Here is a 13,142-nt window from a genome sequence, read left to right as displayed (position 1 = left end):
GTACTGCATTCTACAGCACACATAGAAAGAGTAAACAAGCCTCCATGGATAATCCTGCCAGCAACACAGACACCCTTGCACCATGGTGCAAGGGTGCCTGCGTTGTCTCTAGGCACCAAAGTATGTGCCAGTTAAGAGGACAGGAATGCACCATATCTTGTAAAAACAGTGCATTCCTGCCCTTTTGAAAAGGACTTGAAGTGCTGCCCTATGCCAGTTCATTTTAAATGAGGCCTTAAGTGTGCCACTTTGAGTAAAACTTTACTACCAGCAAAACAAAGTAGAAATATCAGCAATTTTGGTTCTGGCACTAGCCATGACCTTTTAATTTTAATAAAACTACGTAGATAATATACTCACTTTAATAGGCTTTTAGCCAGTCCTCTTCATCGGTTGGTCTACTTTTATATCATTCACATATTTTTTCCATCCACTACAGCATACAGCATTGGGTAATGGGTCAGCCCATTTCAGCAACTAGCTAACCTCACTGCTTATGGCACTCTGCTCTTTCACAAGAACAGCCCAGTGAAAATTTGCATGTCTATTTTTTCGGAGCCAACATATACTTTTGCCAATGTTTTAATAATATTCGCGGCGTCTCGGTTGCTCCCTCAACAATAAAGTTTTACAAAAGCCATGACAATCTAAAACAAGCATTGACAAAGTCATTTAGTTGGCAACCAATTCCAATTCTTGTAATATACAAAAAATTATCGTAAAACAGCTGCAATGTCGTTGACCGTTTTTGAGATTTTATATTGGCTAAAAAGTTATAACTGGCTTAGAAGCCCACATTTGTTTCTGAAAAATATTATTAAAGAAATTCTGGCGAAAATTGGAAGTCAAACAATCAAAACTGTCTGTACATGCAAACTCTGGATTGTTAGAATTAATCAGGATACTGCTCCCTTCAACTCTTTTGCACATTTACAAACTAGATAGCCCCTGTAAATAGTTTTGGCTCCACAAGCTTACCTATTTTCTATGGAAACAAAATAGAAATTAAAAAAGACTAATACAAAGGTACAATTTGACTACATAAATATTTACTTTTAAATGTCCTAAGAAAAAAGCACCATTGCAGACAGGGACAATGGTTTTCTCATGCCACAGCTTTTATAGAGACATAACATTAAAGTACCTCCGAAAGGGTCTGCCAATTGCAAAAGTTCATTCTTATTACAGCTATAGAGCGATGAGCACTGTTCTCACTGTGCCTAGCCGAAGGTTGGGGTTACTTCTGGCAGTGATTTGTGGCTTTTCACTCTGCTATTGCAGAAAGGAGGAACCAGAAAGGGGTATATATCCAGCGCCAGCTGGGATAGCACTTAACGTTATATCAGCCACCCAGGTTGGGGACTTCCGTACTCTGGAATTCAGGTGTCATTTGATGCTCACATCCTGCGGTTGGAACTAGGTGGGTGAAGTGGGGCAGTTCGAGGTCTCAATCCCCTCGGTGCTTTGTTGCCGTTGGAGAGTCAAAAATATAGCACTAGGTAAACCTCGCAGCAGAGGCTGGATTCGTGTACCTCACTGCTAGAAAGTGCAGGGCTGCCAAAAGTTAACTAACAAACAGTCATGATTCATCGCATGGGTAACAAAAGACTTTGACGTGTCCCTTCTGCAAGCAGCTGATCAACAGATTACTATGCACATCAGGTCTTATTAGCTCAGCACTGCCAAATGCACACTTATGCGAGATAATGCCCAATTCTTGAGGAAATGCGGGGACATTATTAATTTACGCTACACTAACCCCAGATGCTAGGTACTTGGTAGGACTGTGTCAGAATGATTTTGACCTATGGTAAGATGTATTACCTCCTCGTCCTGTCTCCTCGTCCCATTCCTTATACGTGAGCAGCTAGTCTGCTCTACAGAACCCCTACCTAGCTGAGCTGTTGGCACTTCCCCCTAGGATGATGTCACCATCACGTGACTACAAAAGGGGGAAGTGCCAGAAGAAACATCCTGTTTTTTCTTTTCTGCAGTCTACGACCGCGTTCCTGGCTGTGCTGTTGGAGGCTTCCTGGACTGGTGAGTCTCCTTGTTCATTTATTTTTTGTTTGCGGCGGCCTGCTCTAGCGGCCGCCTGTGTTTTTCTTCTCTGCCGTTTTCCCCCGCACTGGCTCCATTGTGGGGCTTCTTTATTACATGCGGCTCGCGTTAGCAGCCGTCTCTGTTTGGGGCGCTATTTTATACGCGGCTCGTGTTAGCGTCCGTTTTCTATTGTTGGTGCTTGCTTGCTCACCTGGCTTGGGTTAGCCTGCTCCAGCGGCCGTTCCTGGGCGTTCTCCGGTCCGTTTTTTGCCCTGCTCTAGCGGGCAGGGGCTTTTCTGTGGAGTTTGGTGTCCTGCATGTTTTCTGGGGGCGATTTTTGCGGCTGGCTGGGCTTCTTATGCCGGCACAGTTTTTTTCTCCTCCCACAGGTGTTCGGGTCCTCGGCTATATCTGGGGTCCTTGTTGGGCTGTTTTTGTCCTTGTTTTTGCCTGTTGGGGGTGTTGTTTGGACTTTTTGCTTCCGCTATGGATGCGGATGCTTCTTCTTCTGCGGCCCCTCTGGATGCCCTGCGCCTCCTTATTAATGAGGCTGTGGCTGCTGCTTTCCTGGCTAGGGACGCGGCTGGACCTCCTCCCAAGGTGCCTCGTGTTTCTTTGGATGCGCAGGCTGCTCCTGTGGATGACTTTGGTCCTGATGAGGATGAGGGTGTCCGTGGTCGTTTTGTTCAGGGTGCTGAGCTCACTGAACTGTTTGCCCATGTGAGGTCCAACTTGGGTTTTTCTCCTCCTGCGGATGCTGTTGTTGAGGGTGACTTTTTCACGCAGTATGTCCAGCCTGCTCCGGATTCTTTGCCTTTGCATAGTGCTGTGCGCAATGTGCTGTCACACGAATGGAAGGAGGTGGACAAGGCTTCTTTTCCTCGTTTCCTGTCCAGGCGTTACCCTCTTGAGGGTTTTGCTGATGAGTTCCCTCAGGCTGTGAAAGTGGACAATTTAATGGCTGGCCTTTCCTCTCAGGGTTTGGTTGTTTCTGAGGATGCCCTTCCTGCGGACGCTGTGGATAAGCGTGTTGAGGGGGCGGTGAAGCGTTCCTATGCTGCTTCTAATTTCTCTGTCCGGGCGACTGCGTATTCCAACTATATGGTTCAGTCGCTCCTTAAAGACTTCCAGTCTCTGTCTGTTCTGCTGCATGACGGCGAGGATGCAACGCCTCTTCTGTCTTCGATGGAGTTGCAGGTACGCTACCTGTCGGACATTTCCTTTGACAATTTGGGGGCGGCGGCCGCTGCTTCTGGTGCGTCCATTGCTGCCGTTCGTCATATTTGGATGCGTTCCTGGAAGGCGGACTCTTCCCAGAAGTCGGTTCTCCTTAAGTTGCCTTTTGAGGGTTCGAAGGTGTTCGGTCCTCAGCTGGAGGGCATGGTCAAGCAGTCGGCGGAGAACCGCAAGCTGGTGGCCCCGGTCCGTCCTCCTTCTCGGGGGCGTGGATTTGGTTATCGTCGCGCTTTTGGGCCTCCTGCTCGTGGCGCTTCTCAGCCCTTTCGTGGCAGGGGTCGTGGCCGGGGGGCCCCTGGAAGTGCCAAGCCCCGGGCCGCTGCCGGTGTTGCCGCCGCCGCTTCCTCCTCTTCTCTATGACTGTGCCTTTGCCCGTGGGTGGTCGCCTCCAGTGCTTCCGCGCCCAGTGGTTGTCTGACCCGGACGCCTGGGCAGTTCGGACTGTTTTGGAGGGTTACCGGATAGAGTTTTCCTCTCCTCCTCCTCCGGGTTTTGTACGGACTCCTCTGCCCCGTCTACCTCTGAGGCGAGATGCTTTGTTGGCCGGCGTGCGGCTCCTGTTGGAGAAGAGGGCTATTGTGGCGGTGCCTCCTCTGGAGAGGGGCATGGGGTGCTACTCCATTCTCTTTCTCGTTTCCAAGAAAGACACTTCGGATCTTCGGCCTGTCTTGGATCTGAAGCGGGTCAATCGCTTCGTGCTCCATCGTCCTTTCAAGATGGTGACTCTCCAGTCCATCCTGCCTCTGGTCCTTCCGGGTGGCTTCCTGGCGTCCCTGGACCTGATGGATGCTTATCTTCATGTTCCTGTCCATCCAGACGACCAGGGTTTCCTCCGGCTTGCTGTGGGAAGCCGGCATTATCAGTTCCGGGTGCTCCCGTTCGGCCTTTCCTCGGCGCCCAGGGTGTTCACGAAGCTGTTGGCCCCTCTGGTGGGTATTCTTCATTCCATGGGGCTGCTAGTTTTTCCTTACTTGGATGACTGGTTGATTGTCTCTCCTTCTTTTTTGCAGGCTCTGTTGGATGTGGACCGGGTGTGTCTTCTGCTGGGGTCCTTTGGGTTCCTTATCAACCACAGGAAATCCTCCCTGGTTCCCTCCCAGTCCCTGAAATTCCTGGGGGCTCTCTTCAGAATGGACTTGGACATGGTTTTTCTCTCACAGGAGCGCCAGTTGACTTTGTTTCGTCACCTTTCCTGGCTTCTGTCCCAGTCCCGGGTTTCTGCCCGTCTCTGGTTGCGGAGTCAAGGGGAGATGGCGTCCACTCTGCATCTCCTTCCTTGGTCCAGGCTGCATCTGTACCCCCTGTTGCATCATGTCCTGTCGCACTGGGATCCTGCCTCCTTGGATTACGAGACTCTGATCCCTGTCACTCCGGGGATTCGGGCGGATCTCCAGTGGTGGTTGTCCCCTCTCTCTCTTTCCCGGGGGTTCGATCTCCTTCCTCCTCAGTCTGTGGTCGTTTTGTCCACGGATGCCAGTGCTCTGGGGTGGGGTGCCGTTCTGGGTGCCTCCAAGGCTCAGGGTCGGTGGTCCGGCTTCGAGTCCCTACAGTCGTCGAACTGGAAGGAGTTGAGGGCGGTTTGGTTGGCTCTTCTTTGGTTCGCTCCTCTCCTTCAGGGTCAGGCGGTCTCTGTGCAGACCGACAATCAGGTGGTTCATGCTTATGTGAATCACCAGGGGGGCATGTGTCGTGCCCTGTTTCTCCTTTCCTGGAAGATCGGCCTGTGGGCCGAGTCGAATCTCTTGTCTCTGACGGCGGTCTATCTTCCGGGGAGGGAGAATGGGCCTGTGGACTCTTTGAGCCGGGTGTTCCCGTCCTCGGTGTCACTCTGTCTGTCCCCGGATCTATTCGATCTGATTGTCCTCCGGTTCGGCCTTCCTTGGTTGGATCTTTTTGCCTCGGAGGACTCCGCCCTTCTTCCTCGGTTTTGCAGCATCGTTCCCTCTCCGCTGACATGGGCCACCGATGCTTTTCTCGATTCCTTGGTCGAGGGGTCTGCTATTTGCCTTCCCTCCGTTTGCCTTAATTCCGAGGGTCCTCCGGAAGATTCGTTGGGATCGGGCGGAGGTTCTCCTGGTTGTTCCGGAGTGGTCTCAGCGGTCTTGGTACCCCCTTCTGCTGGCCTTTTCTGTTCGCCCTCATTGGAGGTTTCCCCTGTGTCCCTCCCCTCTGAGGGTCCCTCTTCTCGGCCTTGCCTCCCTACATCGCCTCCGGCTGGGGGTTTGGCCCTTGAGAGGTTCAGTTTGCTGGATCTGGGTTGCTCGGTGGAAGTTGCCCATTGTCTTCAGCTTTCTCGGCGTCCTTCCACTTTGAAATCGTATGCCCGTCACTGGAAGAGTTTCTCTTCTTGGTGCCTTGGGAAGGGTCTCTCTTCTGCCTCCTGTGAGGCTGTGCGGGTATTGGACTTCCTACGGGATGGTTTCCTCCTGGGTCTTGCTGTTTCTTCCCTGAGGGCTCAGTGGGCTGCCATTCTTGCTTTCCGGGGTTCTTCTGTTTCCTCTGTCTCCCCGTTGGTGGCTCGCCTTCTGCGGAGTTTCTTGCTTCAGCGTCCTGTCTCCCGTTCTCCTGTGCCTCCTTGGGACCTTCCCCTGGTTCTGCGGGCTTTGACGGGTCCTCCTTTCGAGCCTTTAGACTCTGTGGCCCTGAAGTTCCTTTCTGCGAAGGTTATTTTCCTGGTGGCCATTACTTCTGGCCGGCGAGTTGGTGAGATTGGGGCGCTGATGGCCTCCCCGCCCTTCTTGCGCTTTTGCGAGGATAAGGTGATTCTCCGCCCGAGTCAGTTCTTTCTCCCTAAGGTGGTGTCTTCCTTTCACTGTCAGGAGGATATTGTTCTCCCTGTGTTTTTTCCGGCTCCTGCCTCTCCTGAGGAGGTGCTCCTCCATTCTTTGGATGTGCTGAGGGCTCTCCGCATCTACTTGGATCGTATGGCTGCGTTCCGGAAGGTTGATTCCCTCTTTCTCACCTATGGCCTCTCGGGGCTGGGGCTTCGTCCTTCCTTGTCCACCTTGTCTCGGTGGGTCCGGGGTGCTGTGGTTGCCGCTTACGACTCTGCCCACTGTCCTCTGCCTTCCTCTGTTCAGGGTCGGTCGACCCGGGGCGTGTCGTCCTCCTGGGCCATGTTCAAGGGGGCCTCCTTGAGGGACATTTGCAATGCTGCCACCTGGGCTTCTCCCCATACTTTTGTTACCCATTACCGGCTTCAGTTGGGGATGGCGGCCTCTGCTGCCTTTGGGGCTCTTGTCCTTTCTGCAGTGCATGATGTTTGAAATGTACTGTTTTCTGTGAATTAAATGGACCTGTTTGCTTTCTCGAATCCTGTATGGTCTGTTTTTTTCTGTCAATCACCATGTGCTTGGGTATGGGCTCACGTATAAGGAATGGGACGGGGAGACAGGACGAGGAGGTAATGCCCGGTTACTCACCGGTAATATCCATTACTCCGAGTCCTGGTCTCCCCGTCCCATTCCTGAGCCCTTCCCTCCCTCCCTGGTTTGGGTTTTTGTTTGGGTGATTGTGTGTTTCGTTCTGTTGTCTTTGGTATTTCAGGATATTTCTTCTGGCACTTCCCCCTTTTGTAGTCACGTGATGGTGACATCATCCTAGGGGGAAGTGCCAACAGCTCAGCTAGGTAGGGGTTCTGTAGAGCAGACTAGCTGCTCACGTATAAGGAATGGGACGGGGAGACCAGGACTCGGAGTAATGGATATTACCGGTGAGTAACCGGGCATTTTCTCAGTTGAATTGCTAATGGATATAAACATATTTGAATACTTCAATTGTTACATCAAAAACATTGAATAGAAATCCAAGTAGGACACAGGGAAGTTTTAAAGGTTAATTAACTTGGGGCCAGATGTAGGTAGCCTAATACCGGTCGGTAATGGCCGAAATTACAGAATTTCGGCCGTTACCGACCGGTATTAGGCATCTGAGATGTAGGGGCCATATTTAAGGATTCGGTAATTTACCAAATCGGTAATAGTGAATGGCTTCCCATTCATTCCTATGGGCCTCCAGGCCCATAGGAATGAATCGGAATTACCGAATCGGTAAATACCGATTCTTAATTACCGAATCCTACCGATTTGTTAACATTTACCGAATAATTATCTACATCCCATTTACCTATTCTTAAATATCGAATCGGTAACACTCGGTATTTAAGAATAGGTAAATAGAGATTACCTACATATGGCCCATGGTTACATATAAGATAATGAACCGGAGCGTTTGAGAATGTAAAGTGCTTTGTACATGTTGCCCTGAGGTCGTAATGTACTAAATCATGTTTTCATAGACTCATCAGGCCCCAGGTGTAGAGTGTCTCCACTGTAAATTGAAGAAAGAGGAACGTCAAAATTAGGCATCGAGGGGCAGATTATCAAGGGATTTATCTCCGCTTTTTTGGCTTTAAAAGCCAAGAAAGCGGAAATAAAATTATCTCCCTATCAGCAACAGGGTGCTAACATGCAAATTTGCATGTTAGCACCCTTTTTCTCTACGCTTCCCCTTGCATCTCTAATGAGATGCAAAGGGGGCATTCCAGAGAAAAATAATAGGAGAAATGTTGTTAAGTGACATTTCTCCTATTATCAAGGATTTCGCTAACCCTGTTAGTGATAAAAAAGCAGCGCTAACCGCAGTTAGCGCTGCTTTTTTTATACCTGGTATTTTCCTGACTTAGCCATGATATCCTATGGAAGGTGGATAACATGGCTAAGTTTGTGAGCCACTATTATCAAGCTAACGCCAAACTTCGAGAGATTATCGTTGGTTTTCCAGCGATAATCTCTCATTTGGCAGTTAGCGCGAGGATTTTTATCACTTCTGAGATAAACCTTGCTAATAGCAAGTTATCTCTGCGATAGTTTCCGGCGATGCTTAGCGTTAGAAAATGTGTTGCTAAGCCTCGTTAGCGATAAATATCGCTAATCGTTGGTAATATGCCCCTTAGGGTTTTGGTAAAAAATGTACAGGTAAGGTGAAGGGAAAGAAGGGACTAGAGGAATAAGTCCTTAGAGTTTAAAAAAAAAGTACTACTGAAATTTTCCTTGGAATTTTCAATTTCAAAACCACAGTAAAAAAAATGGAAAACTGAGATTATTCACTCTTAGTTTACTCACCCATGATTAATCCAAAATAAACAATAATTCTGAGAGGAACACATGGAATTGTGTCCAATTTTAAAGTATATTTCTCATTCTAATACCATACAAATCATGCGCACGTTGAAATCATGTTACCTTTGTTGCTTTTCCTACAGTTGCCACACCTTCCAGTTCCATTGTTCCAGCCTTTCCCTCAGTGCCCTTTTGTAGGAAACCAGTGGCAGCTTCCAGTGAACAAAAAAGTAAGGAAGCGTCAGCATAAATCGTCCAAAGCAAAGCCAAAAAAAGAAAGTAATAAGGTAACTATAACTTTTAAAATGTACGTGTGTTAATAAAAATCTCCGATTCTCAAGGGTCATGCATTTTCTTGGTACTGGCTGCATAGTGCGTGTAACAACGTACCCCTTCAGGAGCATTAAGAAAATGCATGCATGCTTAGCTCCTGTATCCATGCCGGGAAAAAATGAGATGATAGGCACTTGCCTTGTACTGACCACAGACCAGCGTAAGTGGGCAGAATGCTCTGGTGTATAGATTTTATGGTTGTGTTATTAAAAGGTTACTTTTGTCCAGCAAAATAAATCATCATTGTTAGTGAAATTGGAAATGCTTATACATGGATGACCTTTATTTGGTATTTTATGTGTATGTTAGATGGCAGACCACTCTATCAATAGTGCTATCATTTTAATGTGACAATACACTTAAAACATCTATAGATAAGAGGCTATAGATGAGAGTGAAAAAATACAGTCAATAGAAGTAAGGGATAGAGACAGTGGAAGGGACGATGGGTGCAATCTCTCCTATCTTCTTTCCTATATTTGATGACTAGACCAACCTTACACCTGATCCTGTAGGCAATTTGACCAGGTGGTACAGTGTGTAATGTTGCAGACTAGGGGCCTCATTTATGAAAAGTGATGCATTGCTGTGTAAAAACAGCGATGCGTCACTTTTCATTGCGCCCTCCTTGCGACACCAATGATGCGTCATATTTACAGTATGACGCATCATTGCGCAAGGAGTTACAGATACGTCAGTATTTCTGACGTATCTGTATGGCACAAAAGTGACGCATTGCTGGAGTGTGTCACAAAAGTGACGCAACTCCAGCAATGTGTCCTTTCACATGGGGCAAGCCCCATGTGAAAGGGCCTGCGTCAATCTTACGCCTGCTGTGAGGCAGGCGTAAGAAATGACGCATTTGCGTCCTAGAAGTGGCGCAGTGAAATCTTATAAATTTCACTGCGTCACTTCTATGACCCTTTCTTGTATCAGAACGCCCCCCTGCATACATTATACCTGGCGCAGGTATAATGTAGCGCGGGGGTTTACAAAGTGACACTCCACCTAGATGCGTCACTTTGTAAATATGGTGCAACAAGGCACACTTTTAACGCTGCTGGTGCGTCACAAAAAGTGACGCACCGGCGGCGTGAAAGTGATGCACGGCCTCATAAATGAGGCCCTAGGGGGGTAAGATTGATAATATATTTGAATTACATGTTGCTTCTGGTCCAGAAGAGGGGACAACTAAAGTAGCAGACGGGAATGCAAAATCAATTGCTGGAAGATTTGGGGATCCTTCGCAGTAGACTCATAATTATTTTCAGTTTGACTTACAGAATACACCAAAATGACATACTGCCCATTCTTTTAAAGTCAGTTTAACCATCATGTTTTCACCGGAGAAGCCCTCTCTGGCTCCGCCTGTGGAAACATTACACCGAGGACCCCACATACATTGAGAATCGGTTTACGTACCTTAGACTGTCCACCAGTTTTAGGTTCCTCTTATTTTATTATCTATTATTGCTTTTAGTATTTCATTTTATTTTATTATTTCATTTTATTTTATTATTTCATTTAATTTTTTTGTTATTGTATTATAATATTTATTGTTACTTTTTTATTTATTCTTTGGGACCTCAAAGACAAGCCTGCCAGTCCTTACAGAAAAATAACATGACCCTCACACTCAGAAAAACACTCCCAGCGTGTTAGTGGCACCAGTATTGTTTTTCAAAAACAAACTCCTTGTTTAGGATTTTTTTTTTTATAAGAAGAAAAATGTTTGCTGAGTGGCTGAGTGAAACATGTTGGTTGCCCTGCAAACTTACAATCTCTTCTGAAGAGCTGTTGAAGAGCCTCCTCCTAAAGTATAGAAATCTCCGCCAGACTTATGGAGCTCTCTTAATATGGTGAGCTGTAGTCTGCCAGGACTGCCAAGTGCATGACTCTTGTGCCATGGTGAAATGGAGTACAGCTTGCCATACTCTATTTAGATTCATGAAATATGCATAATTAATTAAAATAATTGAATACACAAAGATACATCATCATAAAAATACTTAATATCAAGATGTGCAAACACAAGTCAGTCCCCCCAGAGCAGTTCAAATGTATTGTGATATATTCTTAATTTTATACTAAAAAACCCTTAATAGCAACTTTGCATGGCATCAGTTTTAAGTTCTGTCCATTAGATTAAAACAAGCTTGGGATGCTTGACAGCACATTGGTTGAAGGCAGCCCTTAGGAGTTCTCTCCTATCTGGCAGAGGAGCCGGACAGATGCATATCACATTAATTATGCTCTCTTTGTAAGCTCAACATAAATGGCAGGCATTTTTATCGCAAACGTTCTTACACTTGCCCCTTGGGCAATAACGCTGTAATTTTAAAGTCTTGTAGTTGTTTAATGCCATCCAGGCACCTGATCTTTTTGATAATGTTGCCTTGTCTGAGGCTAGTGAGAGTTCTTTCATGGAACGAATACCCACTGCCCTAATAAAAAAAAACACACACACATGCCATTTTTACATATAGATAGTAGAATGTATTTTGAAATTTCTGCGGGCAAAGATGAAAAAGATCCTCAAACACATTAAAAGGTCTTGAATTCCACGACAGAGTCTTTAAGGGGTATAGTACATGTGGCAGGGCTGCTAGTGTATTCTATTCAGATGATTTTCTGAGGAACATTGAATTACCAGGCATTTCAGAAGCTGGCATACTCTCATTTTCAGTTAGGTATAAAGCAAGTCTCATAACCTAATGTTAAATCAGAATGTCAGAGAGGAATTGGTGTCCTTGTTGGAGAATATGGAGGCTTGGAATGGCTAACAATATTTGGAAATCATGAGGGAAGATAGTCAAAGGAAGTGAGGTTCCTGCACATATATTGCTTTGAATTACTGACATGTTCATTTGCACTGAAGAGTTTAGAAAAGGAGAAGGTCATCAGTTGTATAACTTTGAAAATGGACAATATGTTGGCAGTTAGAAATGCCAACAGAATGGGAAATAAACTTTAGATGGTACTGACAAAGATAGACTAGGTTATTTTGCATTATTATCTGAACAGTGAGAAAAGTTTGTAGGCTCAACATATTTTGCGATTAAGCGATTTGACAGCAGCCTGGAATTTAAAACATGTCCTAGTATTTTGTAACTGAAAGCGTTTCAAGGTGGGGTTTCTAAGGATTCACGAAATGTGAGGTGTGGTGTATCTGGGAGTATCTGTTTGCATGCAGACTGAATATGCAACTTCCTAATTTCTTCAGTTGGCAACCAGTTCCAAAGTCAGAGTGGGTGTTGAGACTGTATATTTTTCTTCTGTTCACAATGATTCTATGAATGCTAATGTGTGTCTGAATGATCAGGAAGTTGATGGTATAGTGATATTGAGGTTGCATGCATGGTATCCAATGGAAATATTAGAGTAGTGTCTATTACCAGTGTTTCCGGATTTATCGATAGGCCCTCAGGGAGAGTATCTTGACTTGATTCTGAAGGGACATCTGCATATAGTAGCATGGACAATTTTGTTCGAGTGTGCTAGGTACTGACACGTTTAGCATGGGCTTCAGATCATATTAGAGGTTCTTGCCCTCCAGGTGCATCTCAAGCATAATGATTGACATGACGAAAAAAAAACTTTCTTGGTGTTTGGAATGGAGTGAGGGTAGGGTTTCAGTAGAGTTAGCACATTTAAATAATTTTTCTAAAGTTAGTTCTGAAAAAATCATGTATTTATAGTAAATTGAGATTCATTTGCAAATTTAGTTGGTCATAGTTTGTTGAAGGCTTTGCTGTTGAGGCAGAATAGTTACATCAGAAGGCGGCAAGAAGTGAGTCTGTCACTGCTGAAGTGTAATTCACTACAGTCCATTAATAATGTTCTGAGACTGAAGATTAAAGTGGATTGGTCTATGAAATTGGCTATGCTGCAGGGTATGATGCTTTGTAGGAAAGTTTCAGATGTAAAGATAGTTGATATTACATCTTGTTTTGAACCAAAATGTGTATGTTTCAGTTTGACAACTAGAGGTAAGACAACGTCTTGGAGTATATTTATTCTGGCACTTCTGGCCATGAGAAGGTGTCTGTGGTGAATTAATTCAAGCGGTAGGGGAAGCAGACATAGAGTTTGAGTGAGTTTTTTCTCAAGTATTCTTTATTTCTTTTAGAAAAAAGTCAGGCTTTAGCCATATTGTTGAAAGAAGTGAAAGAGGACATTTGTGTTGATGTATTTGGTTTTGAAGCCAATATAGTTTGGGAGCAATGGCTTCTAAAGCATGTTTGGTGAGTAGACGTTAGTAATATATATTGTAATGAGCAGCCTCGTGATTCAGTTTTCAAGAGTTCCTATTTGAAGCCTTCTGGGAGTGCTGTTGAATGTGCCAACCGAAAACAAGGTGATGAAAAAAAATGCTTGAATTAATTTCCGACGCTGGAAATTCTTTGGCCC

General features: G+C 45.8%; 1 protein-coding gene across 1 annotated transcript in view; it reads left to right on the top strand.

The window, feature by feature from the left end:
* LOC144829088 (uncharacterized) overlaps positions 1 to 13,142 on the top strand; it is a 1,185,727-nt gene that overhangs the window by 878,040 nt on the left and 294,545 nt on the right. The window contains exon 6 of the mRNA XM_078687867.1: positions 8,543 to 8,686. Coding sequence (XP_078543993.1) covers positions 8,543 to 8,686 — 144 coding nt within the window. The remainder of the gene's footprint in view (positions 1 to 8,542; positions 8,687 to 13,142) is intronic.

The sequence above is a fragment of the Lissotriton helveticus genome, chromosome 4_1 (assembly GCF_964261635.1).
Source record: "Lissotriton helveticus chromosome 4_1, aLisHel1.1, whole genome shotgun sequence".
In the NCBI taxonomy this organism is placed as follows: Eukaryota; Metazoa; Chordata; class Amphibia; order Caudata; family Salamandridae; genus Lissotriton; species Lissotriton helveticus.
This window is presented reverse-complemented; position numbering and strand designations above follow the sequence as displayed.